Source organism: Microtus ochrogaster, linkage group LG5 (assembly GCF_000317375.1).
Source record: "Microtus ochrogaster isolate Prairie Vole_2 linkage group LG5, MicOch1.0, whole genome shotgun sequence".
Taxonomy (NCBI): domain Eukaryota; kingdom Metazoa; phylum Chordata; class Mammalia; order Rodentia; family Cricetidae; genus Microtus; species Microtus ochrogaster.
This window is the reverse complement of record NC_022031.1, coordinates 52,442,470-52,460,445: the sequence shown is the minus strand read 5'-3', so window position 1 is coordinate 52,460,445 and position 17,976 is coordinate 52,442,470. Positions and strand designations below refer to the sequence as shown.

General features: G+C 38.5%; 1 protein-coding gene across 2 annotated transcripts in view; it reads left to right on the top strand.

The window, feature by feature from the left end:
* The window catches only part of Ptbp3 (polypyrimidine tract binding protein 3), a 75,009-nt gene that overhangs the window by 44,211 nt on the left and 12,822 nt on the right, over positions 1–17,976 (top strand). For both annotated transcript variants that reach the window (XM_026786653.1, XM_026786652.1), the window contains exons 6-9: positions 5,725–5,889; positions 11,521–11,631; positions 12,770–12,944; positions 16,333–16,410. In XM_026786653.1, coding sequence (XP_026642454.1) covers positions 5,725–5,889; positions 11,521–11,631; positions 12,770–12,944; positions 16,333–16,410 — 529 coding nt within the window. The remainder of the gene's footprint in view (positions 1–5,724; positions 5,890–11,520; positions 11,632–12,769; positions 12,945–16,332; positions 16,411–17,976) is intronic.

Sequence of the window (17,976 nt, the reverse complement as noted above, 5' to 3'; positions counted from 1 at the left end):
GTGCTGGGATTACAAGTGTGTGCCACCCTGTTCCCTTGGGCACGCTTAAGCTTTATAAAAAATAAATCTCCCCACTGAAACTTAAAACAGTACTTGTGCTTGTTTGATTATACTGCTTCTATTTTCCATATTAATAGTATAATCATTCTAGAATTGTTGGCTCAAATGTCTAAAAATCTTATCCTAGAGTAGTAATTTTATTGCCTTATAATTTTAAACATCAGAAGTGCTTTTATCTTCAAACATTTTTTGTCTTGCTTAAATGTTTTTGTTTAGTTAAAAATTGCTACTAAGAACTTGGTGTGGTTACGTAATTTTTATGTATGTCTGTATTTATATGCATATTTATAACCAGCACTGGAGAAACTGAGGTAGCAAGATTTAATTCAAAATTGACCTTGGTTACACCATGAAACCATATCGTGGTACAAAACAAAAAGCTCAAAATCTTATGATTATAAAAATATATCGGGCTGGAGAGTTGGCTCAGTGGTTAAGAGTATTGCCTGCTCTTCCAAAGGTCCTGAGTTCAATTTCCGGCAACCACATGGTGGCTCACAACCATCTGTAATGAGGTTCTGGCCTGCAGACATACAGACAGAATATTGCATACATAATAAATAAATATTAAATAAATATATATCAGAGCTGGGCGGTGGTGGCGCACGCCTTTAATCCCAGCACTCAGGAGGCAGAGGCAGGCGGATCTCTGTGAGTTCGAGACCAGCCTGGTCTACAGAGCTAGTTCCAGGACATACTCCAAAACCACAGAGAAACTCTGTCTCAAAAAAACCAATATATATATATCATATTTTTCACTGTCATCCCCTTCGCGTTTTTATGTTCAGAAGTATTTTTCTTTCCTTCCTTCCCCCTTTCTTTCCTCCATCTTTTCATTCCTTCCTTTGCTTCTGCTCCTTCTTCCCCCATCTCTTGAGCTTTTGATACTTCAGCCTGTCTCCTTAGTGCTAGGATTATAGGTGTGTACCACCATACCCCACTTTAAAAGCCTGTCTTCACTTTCTTGCTAGTTATTTAGAAAGCTTGAATCAGTGCTCTGTGAGCATCAGTGCAAATGTATTGAATGTTCTATAGTGACTAAGGCAGTATGCACCATTGAGTCTCTTATTTTTCTGTCAAAGAGAAAAAGTGAAGAAGAACAATAGCAGCAAAACTACCAGCAGCGACCACTCACGTAGAATTAAAATTAATAGAATGATTGTTGACATCATAAGTAAAGAATTAAGTGAGGTCAAATTTGTTTTTAGTTGCACATGCTTTTGATATTTAATCATTTTTACATGAGAGAAATGCCCACTATGATAATGTCTTTACCCAGGTACTCCAGAACTGTAACACTCAGTGCAGAAATAATGACCTATATTTAGCTACTTATAAAATTCTGCTCCCCAGTTACTGTGGCTGATAGCTGTTTTATTGAACAGGGTAAAATCTGACTTTATCATAAGAGTCTGTTGGCTGTAGGATAGCTGATTAATAGCTTCCATGTCTCTCTTGTAGAGTGTGTGTGTAGAGTGCAGTTCATACAATATTTTCCTGTTACTCTCCACTCCATACACATCACTTCAAATTCAAACGCATGGATCCAAATGGAATCTGAGTTAGTTTTCAAAACTGTAAAAGCACCACCATCCTCATTTTCTAATAAAATCTTACTGAGACGCTCACAGTGTAGTAAATGAGGTAGATTGTCATGTTTAAAGCAAGACTGGGGGGGGGTGTCTAGGACCCCACGCTATTAGCTATAAGAGAATAGTTTTGAGAAGTAATAATGGAAACAAAATGTTTGGCTAATTCACATATTGTTGTTAGCGGTGATGTTGCTTTGGAAACTAAACATGGGGCGTTTTTTGTATTATCTGATATGTAAAAAAAATTGCATTATATAAAAAACCATTATTAAAATGTTTGTAGACTAGCATTTTTAAAAGGATTGTGGTCACTTCAGCATGTGTACTAATGTTGGAATTTATGCAGAGATTTGTATGGCCTCTGCACACATACAGATTTATGAAGCGTTCTGAATATTAAAAAGAGGTTTTCTCTAACTTGTAAGGAAGGAATTAAGTGTTTAAAATAGACAAAGAGCATATTCATAGGCAGGCACAGTGGTGCATGCCTTTAATTCTAGCTCATGGGAGGTAAAGACAGGCAGATCTCTGAGTTCAAGAACACCTGTTCTACATAATGAGTTCCAGACCCTGTTCTGAAAAAAAATCAAAATATAAAAGAAAAAGAACAAATACAAGTGTGAAAAAATGGGATTTGCTGCCAGGTGGTGGTGGTGCACGTCTTTAATCCCAGAGACAGGCAGATCTCTGTGCGTTCGAGGCTAACCTTTTCCACAGAGTCCCAGGACAGACTCCAAAGCTACATGGAGAAACCTTGTCTCAAAAAACCAAGGTGGTGGTGGTGGTGGTGGTGGTGGTGGTGGTGGGGGTTGTTGAGTTAAGAATACAGAAAGTAAGTAAAAGGCTCCCAAGTTTGAGAAAGGTCCTTTTAATTTTAACAAAGTTCATTGTAACAAAAAGCTAAATACTCAAGCATTTCACATTAGAAAAATTATAAGCAAAAAATTAAAACTATCATCAATTATTTAAATTAGCAATTCTGTGACTAATAGTTTGAAATTGAATATAGTGTATGAAAATGAAAACCATATTTAATTTGTAAATTTTTTATTTTGATGCACCCAAAATTTTCAAATTATTAACATTCTTAAGTAAATATGGCTAGTATGAAGGAACTTGTAATTTCAGCACTAGACTGAGTTTGAGGCTAGCTGTGTGTTGGGAAATATTATTTTAAGGTGTGTGACTTTTGTTTAGGCTGCATTATTTTTTAACTCTGCGAAGCTGTGAGTCTTTGCCTGTCTAAAACACCTGATGGTCCTAAAAAAAGAACTGAATGGCCAATAATGAGGCAAGAACAAGGATAGGTGGGCCTGAAGGCAGAGAGGATAAATAGGAGAAACAAGGAGAAGGAGCAAGCAGTAAGGGGCAAAAAGAGAACAAGGAAAGGAGGACATCAGGCACCAGCCACCTGGTCACCCTGCCAGCCACGGAGTAAGAAGGAAAGTAAGACATAAAGAAGATGAAAAGCCCAGAGGCAGAAGGTAGTTGGGGAAATTTAAGAAAAGCTGGCGAGCAACAAGCCAAGCTAATGCCAGGCATTTATAAGAATAAGCCTCCCATGTGTGATTCATGTGGGAGCTGGGTGGCAGGCCCTGAAAAAGAGTCCAAAGAGCTTAATATCACACAGCACTATGGCTGTATAATAAAACCCTGTCTCCATTGGGGGTGAGGTGCATAAGGCCTCCACGCACCAAGAACCACGCACTAAGGAATGCTGAGAACTAAAGAAATAATCTTCCTTAAGGAAGAGTATACCAATTTTTTTCCAATACCAGAAGTTCAGCCCTTCTGGTTAATCAGTTAATGTTATACGATCAAGCAGGTGGTACTTACTATCCTTTCACTTCATCTTTAACTAGTGTAAGTTTTGAGGGAGTTACAAATGGAAAAAATATATTTCTCAGGCCTTTTTTGTGAGTGTATACCCACCTGGTCCTTCATTGTTGACTGGTGGTTTGTGTATACTTTCTACAAATGGGGGTGTGGGTGTTTCTTCTACCAACTAGAATAAGGTAGTGAACACCGGTTTGGGTTGGTGACACAGACCTGTAATCGCATTTACTCAGGAGGATCATGAGTTCAAGGTTTTTTGAGACCCCACATATATTTTAATGCCAGCTCAAGTAACTTAGTGTGACTTTATCTTGAAGTGAAAAAGTACCCCCAAAAAGGCTCAGGTGCCTGGTGTGCATGAGGCCTTGAGTTCAGTACCTATTTTTGGACTCCAAAAAGAAAAACTAAATATTGGTACATTACTCCTGCCATCTGTAGATCCCATTTGTGTTTTGCTCATTGTCCTAAATAATACTTGGTATAGTTAGGTTCATGTATGCATTCCGTTTGCTTATGTCTTTCTAGTCATTTTAGATAGATTCTTTTATTTTAATCTGATGTCCTTAACATGGTTGAAAATGAAAGGCAGTTTATTTCCTAAAATGTCCCTCAACTTTTGTTGGTCTTATATTTCCTTTTGGTTCAATTCAGGATATGTATCTTTGCCAAATACATCTAGAAGTGACACAGTCATGTTTGCTAGACTTCTGTACTATGGCGTTCCTATACTTCTCCTTTTATTCCTTGAGAAGGGTGGTAGGTTGCTTAGCTGTTATTGGACTCTCACTCTGAAGTCCAAGGATGCTAAAGCCTCTTACATAAAATGGTGTAATAGCTGTATATACCATAAGCACACATTGCTGTGTATACTTTACATCGCCTCTTAGATTACTTAAAATACCCAGTGCAGCGTGAATACTGTGTAATTAGTTGTAATACTCTGCCAGGTGTGGTGATACACCCTTGTAATACCCAGCACTCCGGAAGGAGGATGACAAGTTCCCGACCAGCCTTAGCTACATAATAACAAGACTTGATTCCAACAGAAACCCCAAAGTTGTTATTTTATTAGGGAGTGTGTGTATAGATGGAAGTTTTTTCCTTTGTTTAGTTGTCGTGCCTGCAGATATGGAGGGCCCAACTTAGAGGGAAGAAATAATATCTCATTCACAGGCATTTGGAGATATCATAAATGTTGTTCTTTACTAACTGTCAGTTGTTAGCATTATGGATTTAAAAGCATTTCTGTTTATTTTATGGGTGACCTTTGATGCTCAAATTTCTTGGATTGGGCCAGTGGGAATCCTTTCAAGTTGTCTTCTGTATCCTTTTGACATACCACCTTTATAATTTTATTGATTTCTACATTCTGGAAAGTTAACAAAAATACTACAAAATCAAAATTATTTCACACCTGCCTTCTGCAGTTCCTGCCACAGCTCTCAACCAGCCGCTTTTTAGAATTCCTTATTTCATTTCAGTGGAAATGTATTAGAAGCTTGTTTGTACGCTAACACTCCATGCCAGGCTAACTGAGTGATGGGTTAGCCTGATAACATTCTAGCCTCTTGCCCTCCCCACGGACCTCTTCACCCTGCTCAGGTCATCTTCATTGCACTGGCTTCCTTTATCATTGTGGGCACCCTTCTAACTCCTTGAGCTCCAGCATGCTCTTCAGGTGATAGCTGACATTAACATTGAAGGTACTTACACACACCCCCATACCCCTTCCCTCCCTCCCTCCCTCCCTCCCTCCTTGTTTTTTAGGTCCTGATTTCCCTTTGCAAGGCAGCCCTGGCTATGGATTTGCTCCTCTGCTTGTTGATGATATTCTGTGGCAGGCCTGCTTTCCCCACTCACAGACCAGTCATATTTACACTTGTTTTAAGCCATCCAAAGGGTTTAGAACTGAATTGTTAAGCAATAATGCTGGGACTAAAAGCATGCACCACTGTTCCTGGCTTTTTCATGTGAGTTTTCAGGGTTAAACTCAGGTCCTTATGCTCATATAACAAGCACTTGATTGGTCAAGCCATCTCCTGAGCCCCATCTTTAAAAAAAGAAAGACCGATCAAGCAAATTGAAAACTTAAATTCTATAAGTTGGGATATGTGCATCCAGATAAAGTATATGGAAATGAGTTTGTTTTATGTCATCTCTGCTTCAGGATCCATTCACTGCTTCTGTGATCAAAAGTGGTAATTTTTCTTTTTTCTTGTTTTGGCTTGTTTTCTAGAGAGCCCAAGCTGCACTGCAGGCTGTCAGTGCTGTACAGTCAGGAAACCTGTCCCTTCCTGGAGCTCTTTCCAGTGAAGGCACAGTGCTACCTGGGCAGAGTCCTGTGCTCCGGATAATTATTGAAAACCTATTTTACCCTGTCACTTTGGAAGTTCTTCATCAGGTAAGGAAGAAGCTCTTCTGAAAGAAGAATCGACTATGATTCCCTAAATTTAGTTAATATCTGTTTTTTAAGTTGGGTGTGATAACACAGAACTTTAATTCCAGCACTTGGGAGACAGAGGCAGGCAGCTCTCTTGAGTTCAAGGCCAGCCTGGCCTACACAGTGAGCTACAGCACAGCAACACTACATACAGTAACCTCCTTCTCCCCCTCCCCCACCCTAAATCTGTTCCTTACCAATTTGGTTGATATTTTCTTTTCATTGTCTGCTTAAATAATAAAAGACTTACCACCCTGTTGCATAGAAGAAATTGTGTCAGGTATTTTTGACAGCCCCCCCCCCCTTCTAAGTTTCTTCCTTTATTTATTTTGAGATGGGAATTGACCTTTATAACCCTATCCTGGAAATCACTATTGACCAGTCTGGTCTCAAACTCACAGAGATATTTGCTGTCTCTGCTTCTTGAGTGCTGGTGTTGAACGGTATGTTAATACACCCGGCCTAGTTTGGAATTTGTGATTTACAAAGATGCATCAAAGTGGCAAGGTTTGGGATGTAGCTGAATTGTAGAGCCCATGTGGCATGAAGAACTTTCATGCATGCGGTCTTAATGTTCAGTTCCTTGTACCAATAATTATGATAATGATACCAAACACTGGAGGGAAAACAGTGGGTGGGAAATTCTAATTTTAACCAGATGTAATGGCTTGTTAGTAACAAAATCCCACATCAAAACCAACAAAATGGAATTATTCTTCAGAGTGATTACTCTGAAGAGACATCATGACCAAGGCAACTCTTGATAAAAGAAAACGTTGGATTTGGTGCTTGTTTATAGTTTCAGAGGCTTCTTAGTCTATTATTATCATGGTGCACATACACACTCATAAATAAAAATATTTGTCAGTGCAATAGTGGTGCACACCTTTAATCTCAGCACTCAGGAGGCAGAGACAGGTGTATCTCTGTGAGTTTGAGGCCAGCATGGCCTACAGAGTAAGTTGAAGATAGCCAGAGCTACACAGAGAAACCCTGTCCACCCCCAAGTGTGTGTGTGTGTGTGTGTGTGTGTGTGTGTGTGTGTGTAAATTTTGAAGGGAAGTTAAGCTTTAGTACATACACAGATATATGATATGCATTGTTAGGTAATCACTTATATCCAGTGTAATCTTTGTAGATAATTTACTGATAGATGTAAGCTGTCTTATCAAAGATAATCCACTAAATAGGATTAGTGATATTTAAAATTTACAAATGGAAGGTCACCTACTTACATAATTTTTTAGTGAGTAAAACTGAATATACTTTTCCCAATAAAGCCATCCTACTTATCATTCCCAAACAGTTCCACCAACACGGGGCCAGATACTCAAACATAAACCTGTAGGACCTATAGGAGCCATTGTCTTTCAGACCAACACAGTCCTCTCTGGCCACTATAGGCTTGTGGCTTATAATGTAAAATGCATTTTATCCAATTTCAAAAGATCCCATAATCTTTCAGTCTCATGTGGTTCAAGTGGGTCAGGCTCTATCCCGAGGAAGCAGCTGACTAGGACAGTGTTATCCACAGGGTTCTGGCTTTAGCATTATGAAGGGCCCCTGAGTAAAAGGATTGTGGAATCTTTTGCAGTTAAACAGAACCTCTTAGGCCAGGCAAAGTGTTGCAACTGCCTTGTTGGGGTGGAGCCTTTCCACCTTAAAGCATGGTGTTCAAAAGTCCAAAGTTCAGAGTCTCTTAAGACTTAAATCTCTAATTTTAATCCCCTATAAAACCAGAAAACAAATTATGTATTGACACAGAATAACTCCCTAAGGGAGTAATGGAGGCATAGGGAGGAAAAAATAAACCAGAGTAAGACTGAAACCCAGGAGGACTAATTCCAAATCCTATAGCTCCATGTCCAGTGTCAGAGAACTTAGATGACTCCATCCCTCCAACTGTGCGTCTCTTGCTTGGTCTGGTTTCATTCCCCATGTGCAGCTTTCATTGGCAGATATCTTACAGCTCCAGCATGTCTAACCTCTTGCTATCTCCAGTGCCGTTCACAACTGTTGCCCTCTCAGGGCCTTCGTGCGGGGCCTGTCCTGCCTGCCACACATTTCCTGGCCTCCGTGGTTTCTCCTAAACTCCATAAGAAGATCCCACAATCTTTATTCATGCCTCTAAAGCCAGAACCACATGGATGACACTGCTGTGTTTAGCTGCTCACTTTATGCTGAAGCTAGGCCCCCTTGAACTACATTTGCAAACAACTTCTTTCTTTTGTTTTCCTTTCTTCTCTTTCTCCTTTAATCTTATCTCTCAGCATAAGCCTTGCTCCTGAGGCTCTTTTTTTCTTCAAACTGTACATTTTATACTTCTTGTTTGGCTTGCTCTTATTGTAGATCTCCATATGTGTGATTACTAATAACCACATAGTTGGCAATACTAGACTGCTTTGGAATTTCCTCCCTTAAAGAAATTAAGTCTATTATTTTGGGGGATTGTTAAGACAGGATTTCTTTATGTGGCCTTGGCTATCCTAGAACTAGCTCTATAGACTAGGCTGGCCATAAACTCAGAGATCCACCTGCCTCTGTTTCCTGAGTGCTGGGATTAAAGGCATGTAAGCCACATCACCAGTTTAGTCTGTTAGTTTTAAATTTAGCTGCAGGTAAATTTCTAGGACAAGGGCAGAAAGTAGTCACAGTTTGTAGTAATATGAGCAGCGGGCTGCTTCCCGCCACCCGGCTAGCTTTACCCAAAATAATTACACGGACACTATATTCTTTTAAACACTGCTTGACCCGTTTCTATCTAGCCTCTTCTCGGCTAACTCTCTCACCTGTACTAGCCCATTGCTAGTGTCGCCCACGAGGTGGCTTACCAGGGAAATTCTAGCCTACGTCCATCCTGGGTCTGAGCTTCATCGCGTGTGCCTCAGAGAACAGAGCTATCCCTGCATCCGCCCAGGAACCAGGAGCATGGCGTCTCTGCTCCAGAGCGCAGAGCTGTCGAGTCTGAGCTCACTTCCTCTTCCTCCCAGCATTCTGTCTGTTTACTCCACCCACCTATGTTCTAAGCTATGAGCCCAAGCAGTTTATTACTTAACCAGTGAAATCAACAGATTGATATATGACACTCCCACATCAACAGTCTCAGCCAAAAATATCACAAAAATGGTCTGAGGGGAACAATATTATCAGTAAGCCAGGCTTGCACAGCTATCTACTAAAATGGCCCATTAACCTCTACTTAACAGTGTACAGTTTCTTTTCTAAATCAGAACCCCAAAGTCTTTCACAAAAGCAAAAAAAAAAAGCCAGTATGATCAGGTCTGTCACCATAGCAGCCCACTCCCTGATACCAATTTCTGAGAACCAAGTACCCAAATATCTGAGACTTTGGGGGCATGCTCATCCAAACTACCACACGTGCCTTTGAATCTATATGACTGAAGAATTGTGAAGTGGGTGTGTATATATTCAAACACTGAAATACATCTTATCTAAACTCAAACATTATAAATAAGCTGGGCCCTTAGATACTCTTTTAAAAATTTCCATCATCAGCATTTCAATTTATGGTAGGACTTTTACTCATTTCCCAATGTGTTCTTCGCTATGAATATAAATCATAAATACGGAATTAGTAGTACCAATGTGTTCCTTTCAATAATTGAGTACCAGTTTTAAAATGAAGTGTACCTGGGAAGCGTTTCCTAGGGAATTTAAACAGTGGTGTTTGTGGCTACCGGTGTCTGTCCCTAACAAGTGGTTTAGTAGTTGGTTTCATTATTCTATTAAATTTGTTTTCTGTTTATTGAACAGAGTAGCATTTTAACAGTCAAGACACTGGAGGCTTGAGTTGTAACTGGTCTTTTACTATTTATTTCATGAAGATAATGACCTCTATGACCGATCAGCAGAGTATTTGTGTTTGCTTCTGTAATAGTAATAGCTTTTATATATCTTAGAAAAGATAGTTTTGATTCTGTGACTCAACATTGCCACCCCCATCAGGTACCTTAGTTTCATGAGGTCATGACCTATAGTTTAGTTACCATTTCCCCCAAGTGGTAACAGACTTTCTTTTTCATATAGAAGATTATGGACTCCTATGTGAGCAGGACTTTTCAATTTTCAAAACCATCAGTTGGAGTAAGACTCAGTCTTTAGTTGCAGAAGTCCTTGTTTACTTCTTCCCAGTGCAATGGAAAGTGTTTACCAAAGCTCTTAGGTGCCACATACAAGTGTTTCTTCATTTACTTACTCACAGTACCTAACATTATTCTTTAACACCTTGGCTTTTCTGGAACTCTATCTCTGTGTTTTCTGTTCTCCCGCTTAGCCCTATCTTTACTTCCCTTTCTGTTTCTTGGGCTTGTCATACTTATTCTACAGAGTTCATTGGCGGATGTCCATCATTTGGTCATCTCAAATGTTTTGTCCTTAAAAAGTCTTCATTACTTTAAGTCTGCTCCCTCAACACTGTATCTCATTCACCCTGACTTAGTCATTGGTCTATTGCTGTGAAGAGACACCAAGACCATAGCAACTCTTATAAAAGAAGACATTTAGACATTTAATTGGGGACTTGCTTATAGTATCAGAAGTTTAGCCCCTGATCATCAGTGTGGACCAGGCTGCATGCAAGCAAGTGCTGGACCAGTAGCTAAGAGCTACATTCTGATCTGTAGGCAAAAAGAGAGACCCTGTGCTTGGCATGGACTTTTAAAACCTCAAAGCCCACCCCCAGTGACACTTCATTCAGCAAGGTCCCACCTCTCAGTCCTTTTAATCCTTTCAGGTAGTACCACTCCCTGGTGACTGCATTCAAATATTCAAGGGGGCCGTTCTTACTCAAACCACCACCCTGCTAGAGGAGTTGGAGCTGGCTTGAATTTTGCTCTAATGTGCACTCTATTTAATCTCACTTCCTCTTATTTTTCTTTTAATACTTATAATATATAACCAAACATGGTTTCCTTTGCCTGCTTATTGCCTTAATAAAGGCAGAAATTTTTATTGCTCTTTAACTTGCCAGTACTTAAAGTATCTTGTAATTTGAACAAGCCTGATTCTGAACTCCTGTTTCTGCCTCTAAAAGCCTCCAGCAGTAGCTGGTGACTTAGAGGGGTGAAATTAATCATTGACTCATTTGATTTCTTGTTTTAATTCATACACTGGTGAGCATCATTGTATCAAACTATCAGCTAATTGCTATTATATCCTGTTAGAATTGTACCATTTGTACATACTATAAAATTGTTTGTGGGTGGTGGCGGCACGTGCCTTTAATCCCAACACTCCAGAAATCCAGAGACAGGTGACCTTGAGGCCAGCCTGTTCTATAGAGTGAGTTCCAGGACAGGCTTCAAAGCTTCAGAGAAACTGTCTCGAAAAAACAAATCAAAACAAAAATTTAGTTAAATATTTGAGTACCTGTTGTGTGCCAGAATCATGCATAGGTATTGAGATATTAACATCTTATACTTGTTTTGAGACATTTTTGTCCCAGAAATTTTAATGGAGAAAATTATTTGTATTTTATATATTAATATGACTCATTGATGAGGTAAGAGGATCATGAATTTGAAGCTTGACTGAGCTACAGAACAAGAGATTGTCTTAAACCCTTTTTTTCAGATATTTTCTAAATTTGGCACAGTCTTGAAGATTATCACCTTTACAAAGAATAATCAGTTTCAAGCCCTGCTTCAGTATGCTGACCCACTGAATGCACATTATGCCAAAATGGTAATTATACTTTTTTATTATTAGTCATTTGCTTTGGAGACATCTGAAGAGCCTTCGCATCTCACTTGCTCCAGTTTATCTTGTGTTTAATTAAATCTGCCTTTTGATCATATCATTGTAAGCTGTATTGTTCCCTTCTAAGCTAAAACTTACTGCTTTCCCATTGGAAGCAGCTTTAGTCTTATGTCTCAGATCTCTGAGACCCATTGCTGTTCGTCACATTTAAAATCTGTACTTAAACATAGCACTCCTCATACAATCTGACTGCTAAGCAGATGTTTGACCTTGTGGTTTCATTTACTTGTCTCCATTCAGGCAGAGATTGATTTCACTACTTTTATAACCATATTCAACTCTCGTTGTTATTGAGCTCTGAATTAGTAAAGACATTAAAACTTAAGAAATATGGTGCTGTTTATTTATGTTATTTTTTAAGTGCATGAATCTTTGGTTTTGTTTTAATGAGACAAAATAAAACACGTGATCATTAGATACAGCGCTCTTGGAGAGCTTCGTCAACTTTAATTTTGCTTTGTTGTTGTTTGGGAAATACAGCCTTTTCATCTACTGCACCCTCCAGCTGCATGTTCATTAAACAGCTGCCATATTCTTTGGGGTTTGTGTCTGTTTTTATAAATTTGACTATTTGTGAAAGCAGACCTTTGCCACAAGTAGCCCACTGGTAATTTTATTATAGTAAAGGGACGGATTACTGATCTTTGGTCCCTTTGTGTTTTATTCAAAAAATCAAGTACAAAAAATGGCAAATAATTTACATATATTTATATATTATGATTAGCATACTATTTACAGTGGTGTTTCATCAATACCTTATATTCACCCATATAAATTATACTAAAATGAAATTGAAGTATGAAATTAACGCCTTTAAATATTTACTGTGGGCAAAGTAGCCATGATAGTGTTTCTATAATTTTATGCAATAGTTCCAAGCTTTTATATTTTCTTTTTTCATTTGGTGTGACCACTTCAGATAATAAAAGTAAACTTCCCAAGTCTTTGGCATTTTGTCTTTTGCACTTTGCTTAATGTTGGATTGCTGCTGTCTCAAAGAAGAGACTGCTCAGTGAGTCGTGTGGTCTTGACAAAACACCAGTCCCTGTCTCATCTACTTTAGGCTTTGGATGGCCAGAATATCTATAATGCATGCTGCACTCTGCGTATTGACTTCTCCAAACTCACCAGCCTTAATGTGAAATATAATAATGACAAAAGCAGAGACTTTACTCGCATAGACCTTCCTACTGGTGATGGTCAGCCACCCCTTGAACCTCCTATGGCTGCTGCTTTTGGTGAGTAGCTTTTTCAGTCCCAAAGCAAATTTTCTGAAGTTACAAGTTTCACTTATTTATGTCAGCCTTTTTCTTCTTGGGTTCTCTTGGGACTTCTAAAGAAAAGCATATGTTCTAAAGGAATATGCCCATATATTAAACCTTAATATGAAATAATTCTGTTACTTCACAAAACACCCAGAAGTATGAAATTGCGTTCCATGTTATTTTCTAAAATTAGTACATTAATATTACCCAAAAGCTACGTATTTACTTTAAATTATTTATCTTAATGGTAACCTTGATTTTAAATATGCAGATTTCTAAGCAGAATTAAGTGCTCTTGAAAAAATCTTTTTTTTTTTCTTTTAAATAATGGTATTTACTTATACCTGCTGGTATGGTGGTTTATGTACCCAGTGCCCAGGGGCTGAGACAAGGATGGTGAGTTCAAGGGTGCCCTTGGCTACATGAAGAGGGCCTGTTTCAAAAAACAAAAGATTATTACTTATATTCTAAAAGTTTATACTAATTTAAGTGGCTTCGTTTTTAAAATAACATAAGCTGTAGGAATAGCACAAATAACTATTTCTCAATTGTTAGCATCACTCCTCATTTACTTTATCATTTCCAGTTGTATTTGTGTATATTTATAGCTTTCTCTCCCACTTGACACTGTTGGAGAGTAAGTTACAAATATGATAGACTTGACATCTAAATATTCACTGAATGTTTACTAAGAACAAAGATATTCTTTGTGTGTGTGTATTTTGTGTATTTGAGACAGAGTAGCCCAGGATCGCCTTGAGCTCACAGCAGTCTTCCTCAGCCTTCTAATCAGGATTACTGGTTTGAGCCAATATGCTTGGCAATCAGTATTCTTACATAAATAAAATCCATTTGTCAAAATAAGGAAATTAATACCTATACTGCAGTATCTAAACCAAATAGAACTTTTGAAATTTTGCAGTTACAAAAATAATATATTGCTATTTTTTTCTAAAATCTTGAAAATTGTCAGACTAATATACTGAGCCATTTTTCCAACTCAATAATGAAAACTTTTAATGGCACTTCTTGTATTTGTGTGTGTGTACTTACTTGTAGTTGTTTTACTCTTTTTACTATTTTGGCTTTTTGGGGTGGCCTGCCACCCAGCTCCTAATTGAATTATGCACAGAGGCTTATTGAATGCCCAGTCTTAGCTTGATTTGTTTCTTGCCAGCTTTTCCTAACTTTAAATTATCCCACCTAACTTTTGCTTCTGGACTGTTATCTTTCTCTATTTCTGTATACCTTTCTTTGTTTCTTACTCTGTGGCTTGCTGTGTAGCTGTCCCCTGAGCCCTCCTCTTCTCTGTCTTCCTTCTCTTCCAGATTTCTTCTATTTATACTTTCTCCTGCCTTGCTATTGGCCTTTCAGCTCTTTATTAGACTAACAAGTATTATAGAGAGGCAGAGGATCACGGCTTCACAGAGTTAAACAAGTGCAACATAAACAAAAGTAACACATCTTAAAATAATACTCCCAACATTACTAGCATGTGCAAATATGTACTTGCCTGTGGAGGCCATAGAACAAACTTAGGGATCATTCTGGAGGCATCATCTTCCTTTTTTATTTTGTGTTTTGGGTTTTTTGTTTGTTTGTTTGTTTTTGTTTCTTTTTGGTTTGGTTTTTGGTTTTTCAAGACTGTTTCGCTGTGTAACTTTGATACCTGTCCTGGAATTCACTCTGTAGACCAGACTGACCTTGAACTCACAGAGATCCTCCTGCTTCTGCCTCCTCCATGCTGGAATTAAAGATGTGCACCACCATCAACCAGTTCATCTACCTTCTTTTTAAGACAGGATCTCTCACTGGTGTGAAATTCAGCAGTTAAGCTAAGCTGACTGGCCAGTGCTGAGTACCTGCTTCTATCTGTCTGTGGATAGAACAAATACAAAGCAAGCACTTTACTGTCTTAACCGTCTTGCCTCCTCTTAATGCTATTTTTTTTTTTAAAAAAATGTAGTAAGTAAGTACATGATATATAATGCGGAATGATCACACCAGGCTACTTAGTATTTCTTTAGTTGGGAAAACTTTCCATAGTGCATGATGCTTTGAAGCAGGTATTGTCTTAATTTGTATTACCTTAGTTTCTGTCATGGGACATTTTTCAGATGCATGCAGATTACCTGTTCTTAATTATTATAAGTAACTATTAATGGTCTCCAACCATTTTTCTTAGGATTTTGTGTGATCTCTTAATAAGATGAAAAAATCCTAGGCTGATTTCTTATGGATTATTCCATCTGGAAATACAAATGGAAACAGCTCCTTCTTTGCTTGGATTTTTGCAATCTCATTTCTTTTTAGTCTCTGAAAACTGTTCCCTTCTCTTCATTTCTTGTGTAACTCCTGTTGAAAGGCCTTCTCACATTTTCAGTGTATTTCATAAGGTTCCAGGGATCACTGTTTTCCCATTCTAAAGCTGTTGTCTTTCTCTATAGGATATAGGATACTTTCCTCCCTTCACCTTAGGCCTGACTGTCCTATTGTCTTATGCCCTTTTAACCGGAGCTTTCGTCTGTAGGCACTCAAAGCTAAGTCAGCATAATTCCAAGTCTGTATGTTGCTTATAATAATTCCGAGTTTGCCATGCTGTTCCCAGGTGAGTGTCTCACAGTCATCTCACACTTGATTCTTCCCTGGGGACCGACTCCTGTTTTATTGACTGTCGCCAGGCTCCCTAAGGAAAGAGTGGCATTGCTTGTCCAAATACACAGCACCATACTTCGCAGTAACATACTGTCTAGCTCAAACTTTCCCTTAACTTCCAGAGATGTCTTCTCTGAACCATCCTAGTGACGTCTCTGTGGTGCTTCCTTAGTCCACTTGCTGTATTATATACCTGGAGGACCCTCGGCATGTGAATCTCTGTAATTCATATTGCATCTTTAAACATTTCAATGACAAAAATTTATCTCAGGTTTGTTTGTTTAAACAAAATCACACCTTAGATTCATGACCCTCCTGCTTCAGTAATGGAATTAAAAGCCTGTGCCATAATGTCCAGCTTCATTATTTCTTCTCATCATCACAGTACTACTTCAATACATTACAGTTTAACAAACACTTAATGGCTTTTCATACAGGAAAAAAAAAATGCCTCTAGATAAACACCAGAATCTTAGCCTAGTCCAGACTTAATAGATAAGCTCTGTTCTTCATCCTTGAACCCAGTTGAAAGGGCTCAACCTCTCTAGATAGCAAGGCTTTTATACTTTAGGGATTACCTACTGAACAACTATGATTCCATAATGATTCAGTTCCATTTATAATGTATTTTTATATAGGCATTTCATATTGTGTTGGTAAGCATAGTTAGCCTGTCTTTATTTATTATAGCCTGTCTTCTTCCCAGGTGCACCAGGTATAATTTCCTCTCCATATGCAGGGGCTGCTGGATTTGCCCCCACCATTGGATTTCCTCAAGCTACAGGTGAATCCTTTCAGGTTGAATTTGAAATGTTTCTTTAAATGAAATTCTTTGTTTTCTAGGAGCTCACCAAAATTTGAACAATTTAAAATAAAGGCCTTAAGGTGTAACAACCATGGAGTAACTTGTATGGTCAGGCATCTTTCTATTTACAAACAATTCTCTCTAGTTTCACTGTGCACTCAGTATTTTGCTTTAAATCACTCAATTTCTCTTGGCACAAATAACTATGGATTAATTACATTAAACTAGCTTTTATCAGGTTGCTAGATGGTGTATATGATCTGCTGCTTTCCTTATTGATAAGCTTGTTATGTGAACAGACCTGGTTTTTACTGTCTTTGTTTCTTCGACACTTTGAAGGCAGCATAGACAATAAAAATGTAAAAAACAATGTTTTACCATTCATGAGTTCTGAAGAGTATTTATCAGTGAAGGGTATGAGTATCATTTATTTCAAGAAATGCATTTTTTTCCCCCTATAATAGGAATAAAGAAAGGGAACTAGTCCTGACTGTCCTGGAACTCACTCTATAGACAGATTAGCCTTGAACTCACAGTGATCCTCCTGCTTCTACCCTCTTGAATAGTGGGATTTAAGGTGTGACTACCACCTGGCTTTGATTATGACTTTTTATTTGATCATATAGTTGGTAATTTTGTGTCTATAAACAGGTTTGTGATTAAGAAGTGTATGCCATGAATCTGATTTTACATATTACATTTCTCATTTACAACACTGTAAGTTTAAAACAGTATAATGTACATGGGGGTATGAAAAAGCCAATGAATGCTTCTAATTTGATAAGCCTTATAAAGCTAAGCAGAGCACATACACACTGTAGTGTTGGAGGGAGGTCGCTTGTTGGTTCCCTGCCGCCCAGCTAGCTTGGACCCGAAATAATCACACAGAAACTGTATTAATTAAATCACTGCTTGGCCCATTAGCTCCAGCCTCTTATTGGCTTACTCTTATTATATTAATTTAACCCATTTCTATTGATCTGTGTATTGCCATGCAGCGGTGGCTTACTGGCAAATTTTCGGCATGTCTGACTCTGGAGGCTGCTCCATGGCTTCTAACTCTAACTCTGCCCTTCTTTCTCCCAGCATTCTGCCTAGTTTTTCCTGCCTACCTAAGTTCTGCCTTGCTCTAGGTCCAGAGCAGTTTCTTTATTCATTATGGTAATCACAGCATACAGAGGGGACTCCGACATCACTGTAGTTCTACTTTTAGTGGATATATGACTGACTTATACATAGTAGCAAAAATTGCAAGGAGAATTAGAAGGGCATGGGAAATAGATCATATGAAGGAAAAAGTTTCCTGTACAAAGAATTCAAGCTAGGTGTGGTGTTGCACGCCTTCATTTATAGCAGTCAGGAGACTGAGGTAGGAGGATCTCAGAGTTCCAGGCCAGCCAGAGATATAAAGTGACCCTATCCCTCGCCCCCTCCCTTCCAAGGGCATTCAATTGGAGAATGCCATCTGTACAGTCTTTTTTTTTTTTTTTTTTTCCCGAGACAGGGTTTCTCGGTGGTTTTGGAGCCTGTCCTGGAACTAGCTCT